Source organism: Morone saxatilis, unplaced genomic scaffold (genome assembly GCF_004916995.1).
Source record: "Morone saxatilis isolate NCDOM2014 unplaced genomic scaffold, NCSU_SB_2.0 Contig18, whole genome shotgun sequence".
In the NCBI taxonomy this organism is placed as follows: Eukaryota; Metazoa; Chordata; class Actinopteri; family Moronidae; genus Morone; species Morone saxatilis.
The window spans coordinates 21685825-21692534 of NW_023339740.1; the positions used below are offsets into that span (position 1 = coordinate 21685825).

Sequence of the window (6710 nt, forward strand, 5' to 3'; positions counted from 1 at the left end):
AGCTATTGGAGACAGCACACTTCAAACTTCAATAGCTAAAGCTTGGCTCAACCAGCAATCTTTTATGCTTAATTAATGAAAGATCTTTTAAATAGTTTCCCAAAATATAAATTGTCAACCTGTTTTTACATTTATTTTCTTTCATCTCACATTACTGAAATTGGTTTTATCCATTTTATCATAAAATTTAATGATTTTATAATTTATACAGTTGTAAGTCTAACCTAAGTGCAAGTCTACAGTTCTGCAAAATGCTATATTTTTATTGCATTTTTTAAAATATATATTAATGGTAAAGAAGTTACTATTTTTAGTCAATATTTTCTCAAAATTGCTACATTGGTATGACAAAAAAACCCTCCTCAGTTGCAGTACATGCCCCATATGTTCTATAAATACTTTATTCTTTGATGTCCAGCAGTGGCATTGTTGATAAAAAATGATGGTGTCATTTCACCTCATGATGAAGTCACATCAATAAATCAGACGTCTTGACACCCTGCAGGCCTCCTCTCGGACAACTCCAGTTGTTACCTCTTTCTCTGCATGTCCGGGAGCAGCTAGTTTTATAGTCCTGCTGGTAATGTCAGGAATTATAACCCTGGCAGCTCCTGCTTTTCACTTCCTATCAATCAGAGGACGGAAGGCAAAAGAACCACAGAGCCTTTCCACTTGACAGGTGCTATGATGGTTGTTCAGAATGTGTTGAGGGTAGGTGATGGATAGCTGTCTGAGCTTGATTTTTTTTCAAGACACAGTTAAACTATATCTTAAAGTAACTGTAAAGTATATGAATTCTAGCCTCAATATACTATATAATGACTTGCAGCTTGAAATGTAGAAATTTAACTGTACAATCGTTTTTGTTTCTTCCGTTTGGACAAATTTCTAGGGTCCTTTTTGAGGCTACAATGTGCATGTATGTAGCTCCTGATTTACTAAGGCAGTCGCTCATTACCTGATTACCTGACCTCATTATCTGATCTTAAATCAATGTTTTCTACACCTACAGTCAAACTCCACAAGACAAAAATGTTATTACTCATAAAATTATAATAGGTCTGGCAGTAAGGCTGAGTCCTTGCTGCAGCGGCCATGGGTTTGACTCTGACCTCTGACCTGTGACCTGTTACTTCATGTCATCCCCTCTCTCTTCTCCCTTTCCTGTCACCTTTCAGCTATCGCTATCAATTACAGGCAATAAAAGCCCCCCCCTCCCATTTTTTTTTAATAAAATAACTAGAAAATCTGAAGGGCTAGTTATATTATGAATGTGATAAGATACAAACAAAACTCTATGGAAAGTGGTGGAGATAAATATGGACATTTTAAGCGTCACTATGAGGCAGGAACTCACATGAATATTCATACCCATATCTCCTTAGACTCCAGCCACTCTGCAGTGCAATGCTGTCCAATCCAATCAGTAAGAGTCGCTAGTGCAGTAACAATGACATAATCCTTCACTGGCTTCCCACCCACAAACACTGCCAGCTGTGTATATGGTATATGCAGTCAAGCGGAGTGTGCTGCTGCCATGAATTGAAGTCTTTGAAGTCTCATGAGCAAGCATTTTACCCATTTGCTGTATACAATATGGTTTGTTTTCATTACATCGCTATAGTATCAACAATTAAAATGCATAATTTCTATGTTTTTGTTTCAGTCTCCTGTTGTTTTAAATGGCTGTAAAAGAAGCCGTATTCAGACCAAAACAGCGACAGGGTCGTGCAGTGGGGTTTCTCACTACCGGCGTGCTCTCATTGTCATTCACTGTCTATATAGCCTGACCACAGCTGTCTCTCTGTCCGTCTCTCGCTCAAACAAACGGGCACAAAGCAAAGGAAGCTTCTTGGTATCATGCAGCATAGAAGCCAGATGCAGACGTCAAAGCTGGGTATACGGAAAACACAACTGGGCACGTATTATAGTTTGCTCCATGAACTCCATTTGGATAGCACCTCACCTAATCACCGGATTTAGGTATTTAACTGTTTTATTGTAGTGTTTTAGGACCAGTTAGTTCTTGTGGTTTCAATCCGCTTCAGAATATGTTTAATATTTTCACTACAAAAGAGCTCATGTCACTGAAATTGAACCAAGCTGTCTGTTAGACTCTAGTTCTCAGCTTATATTGTCAGTCAAAAACAGAGTGTGAGTTAATTGATTTAAAAGGATGAAAGACAGTGTGAGACGTTAAGTCGATGGATAGCCTGAAAAGGAGCTAAATCATTCTATTGATGATTGATTTCTTTTTAATAGTAAATTAAGACATTCATGAAGGCTGACACTGGCCATGAATTTAGAGCAACATGAAATAATATACTTGAAATAAGGAAAGCGCAAAAGAATCAGACAAGCATTGCATTTAAAACTCTTAATATCTTTATATTCCTTATTAGAATGAGTATGGGACACACACTTGTGCACACATACGTGCGTCATAGCTGTCCATCAAAGGTAGGTTCTTAGTTTGTTTGTCAATGGGTCTTTGAACCTACAGCTGACCAGTCAAGTGTGTTCTTTCATCCTGAAGCAGCTTAAGCATCAAACCCTGAGAGCTGCCTTCTGTTCTCCTGATTCCCCTTTGTGTGTTTACTCACCGATAACCCTCACAGTGACACCCACAACACACAGCATGCTAATTGCTTTGATAAGGTGTCACTTTGCCTCACACTTTTGTTTCTGCTGCCACATACATTGTTTTGTTTTAATTTTGTGTATCTGACCTCTTTTTACCCCTTATATTTATGAAATTTTCTTTCAAAGCTTCTCCTGCAATTATAAATGTGTTTCTATTTGTAATATTATGTTTTATTCTTTTCTTTTATAATTAGAAGGAAAAAACAGGCACAGAACATGTGTAAAATAGAAATTGTCTACATAACAATTATCAATACAACAATATTCAGCATGAATGTGCTTGTACATGCATTTATGAGTTGATTATTGCAGCAGTGCAGCAGTTCCAAAATGTTGCTGTGGGTAGAAGTGTGTTGAAAGCCATCACTAAAAACAACTGACTCAACTCAATGTATGAATGTAAAGACGGGTGACAAATAAAAAAAAAACCCTGAATGAATGAGTAGTGAGACAAATGCAGATGCTTTCATACAGGACACGAGGGGTTGTTGAATGGTTTGATGAGAATGGAAATGTTGTGAATCATTTGAACACCTATGGGAGGACGGAGAGAGTTCAAGAGAGGAGGAGGTTTGTGTTGGTTTCATTGCATTTGTATGTCTACAACCTGCTGCTGGAACAGTAACAACATGAAGTCATTTCCATATGCTCTCTCACACCCTTGTTTTTTGAGGATTGTCACACGGAGATGAAAATTAAATTGTGACTCCCCACACAGCAAGCACTGTGTCTTCAGTTGCAGCATTAAAATCGCACTTCCACTAAATATTAGAATTGTATTGCTCGGTAGACTGATTGTGTGCGGTAAACCCCTTGTTGGTATAACTGGTGAGACCCTGCCAACTGCTAATTGAATGACAGTAATGTGCAAATATTCACACATGAACACCTGTGTTTAGTTCAGTGTGTGTTTGTGTGTGTGTGTGTGTGTTTTACAGTAGCCTCCTACATCAGAGGGCAAGTCAAAAAGTTACTTGCGTTCTACTTTTAAAGTGCAAACCAACAAGGAACAACATTCACCTCTAAGAGTATTTTTAGAGTTATGCTTAAAGTGAGAGTAGTACAAACTGCATCTTTCAATCTTTTAGATTAATATTCATGAAAACGCCTAAGAATACTTATGCCAGCAGTATGCCATCATGAATAATAATATTCCCTCTGTTTGCATGAAAATCATTGAGCATGATGTACATTGCATTACGTCTGACTTCTAGCTTCTCACTGTCTTCTCTCTCTTGCTGCATAACACCGCAGATGTTTGAATTATAAACACACCAGCTGGGAATGTACACACCTTCAACCTGTCACAACCTGTGTTTTGACAGATAGGCTAGTGCTAGATGTGCAGCACTAAAACAAGAGTTTGTCTTCATGACAGGTCGAGGTTAGAAAGGAAACCACTCATCAGTCGATAGACAAAAACGTGAATGATCGTGACAGCGTTTATTTGAGCTAAATGGTAATGTAAGCATGCTGTTATATGCAGAAAGACAATTCCGGCTAACGGATGTTTAGCAGATAATGCTAAAGCCCTGTAATTACATTTTTTGATTAAAAATCTTAACAAGGTAATCAAAAACATTGTCAATGACACTAATAATGACATTCAACAACAATGGATTTTTAAAATAGGAGATCAGTTGAACGAGGAAGAGTGGAAGCCAGTTTTTGGAGAAATTCATAGAAAACATTCTAAATATTGGAAGGAATTTACGTGGAAATTCTCTCATTTTCTTTATCTGCCTAGTTAATTATTCTGGCAGTGGATATTGTGCGTACGCTTATATAGAATGCTCAGAATTGCAGCCATGAAGCAAATAACTAAGAATCAGCTAGAAAAAAACCTTTACTCCATGAGTTCAAAGACAGAAAGAAACAATACTGGGAATCTCTGAGAGAATAACTTAGAGTTAGAAATTAAGAGAAGAAAAGATGTTGGTTTAAGTGGATGAGATATGAAGCCATGAATTCATTTACAGAATTATTTATTTATAATAACAAAAAAATATACAGAGTACAGTCTTCGGAAAACAGATACATAGACATAGACTTACTTAGAGTATGCATCTTAAAGTAGTAAACACACACACAAAAAGTTAAACGCTTATTTTTGCAAAAAAAAATTGTGTGTGTGTGTGTGTTTGTATGCGTGTGTGGCTACACTTCCGCTTAGCTAAAGATGGCTCAGCTGTAATAAATACAGTGGGTTTAATTATTCCACTCCTCTCCCAGTGGTTTCTGTCATATAAGCTTGTCAGATGGCACTGCTTTTTAGAGTGTTGCTAATACTATTTGTCATCATTAATTACTCAAATCCCTTTTTACTCCCAGCATACATTCATGTCACTGACACAATTTTCTTTTAATATCTGTTTTTTTCTTTTTCTTTCCCTTTCTTTCTAGGTCACACGATAGTTGTCTGTTTCCAGGAAAACCTTATTTGGAACCAGACGTTGCTTCTTTGACCAACACCGTAGGACATTTGGATATCATGTGTTTTGAGGATTGGTGGAAACCAGGGACCAACAAGGACAATAATCATTCAGACATTCCACTGAACGAATGGAAGAAAAGGACCACGGAGCATCATATAAGACTACATATCCAAAAAGATTCCTGACTTTAGATCCAGCATCAACAGTAGCTGTCTCTGAACTCTACTGCCCACCAAATCTCTCTTTGTATTATAGTTTTATTCCTATGGACTAGAAGACTCAACCATGAAGATATTTATTGACGTAAAGACTGTGGATTACACCAGAAAAAAAAAATCACCCTAAGACAAAACCATGTGATGTGAAACTTTTGTGTTATTTTCTTGCCACAGGACTCTTAATGCATATCTGTGTTGAAGATCTAGTGAGATCATGAGCATTTTCATTCCTTTTAGCCTTATGCAGCAGATATCTCCTCTGTTTCTTTTTTTGTTGATATAATACTTTCAAGTGTTTGGCTTTCTTAAGTTTGTTAGGATGTCATGTCTTATTTTTAAAGACAAAAGACGATGCCAACTATAAAACCCAGAAAAAAATGTAATGATGTTTGACTACAGGTCACCAAGGGTCAACACAGCTGAGTTCTGCCAAATGTTTTAATGGTATCTGTTGTTTTTGAAGCCTGGTGATTACCATTGATTACAAATGTCGATATTATCTCAATAAACCTAACCCAATGGATATCACTGTTCAGAAAAATCTGGGTTTTTACAGTCTGTGTTGATGCTCTTTGTATGCCAGGCCACAACGCTGTATAGGTAAGAATGGCTAAGATTTCGAATTAGCAGGTCAATAATAAGACAAAAAAAAGAGGAGGAGGATGGAGGTTACATAGCTAACAAATTGACAGTTGTGTTGAAATGTATATAGGCCAAACATACAAAGGAAATATCTCACCGCACCATTTTCTTAAAATGAACAGACTTAAAAAAAAGCCATTTGAAATCTGGTCCAGGGAGAGACTGATAATTAGCTCTCAACCTAACACAACCCTAATCCTATTTGGTTCATTTCCAAAGCTAGATGTTGTCGTCATCCAAGCCTGTCTTTATCGTGCTGAATTAATGATAACCAATGATTGGTGATGGGTGGTGGTCCAAATGATTTCTTGTAAGGCATTGCCTGTTAAAATCCCAAAAGGATTGTTAGTGCATGTCATTAAAAGGTTACAGAAAATAAACCTTTTGAGGGGTTCAGGCTGGGTAATGGGGAAATAAATGGATAAAGAAAAGACCAAAGCACGGAAAAGGATTATTCAGCCCTTGTGGCCATCCTAGTCGTCTGAATCTGTGTAGTCCAATGGTGAAGGAGCCCTCCATCCATTTTGACTCATATATATACTGTAACTACTATCATTACCGATATCAACATGCAGCTCCATTCCCATCTGTGTGGAAGTCAAACGGGTTAGAGGCAGGCTGCTTTGAGGAGGCAGAAAACAGTCAGATGTATTTATATTTCACCTGCATGTGACATTTACACCTTTGGGACAGGAAACTATGGTATCTATAATACAGGGGCCCCTTCTCTGATGTGATAATAAGAGACATTTCTGCAATGTAATTTTTCTCC

General features: G+C 37.3%; 1 protein-coding gene across 1 annotated transcript in view; it reads left to right on the plus strand.

The window, feature by feature from the left end:
• Positions 1–5812, plus strand: part of si:dkey-238f9.1 (chemokine-like protein TAFA-2) — an 84583-nt gene extending 78771 nt beyond the window's left edge. Inside the window, exon 5 of the mRNA XM_035661187.1 lies at positions 5047–5812. Coding sequence (XP_035517080.1) covers positions 5047–5058 — 12 coding nt within the window. The 3' untranslated portion in view covers positions 5059–5812. The remainder of the gene's footprint in view (positions 1–5046) is intronic.
• The last annotated feature ends 898 nt before the right edge of the window (positions 5813–6710 follow it).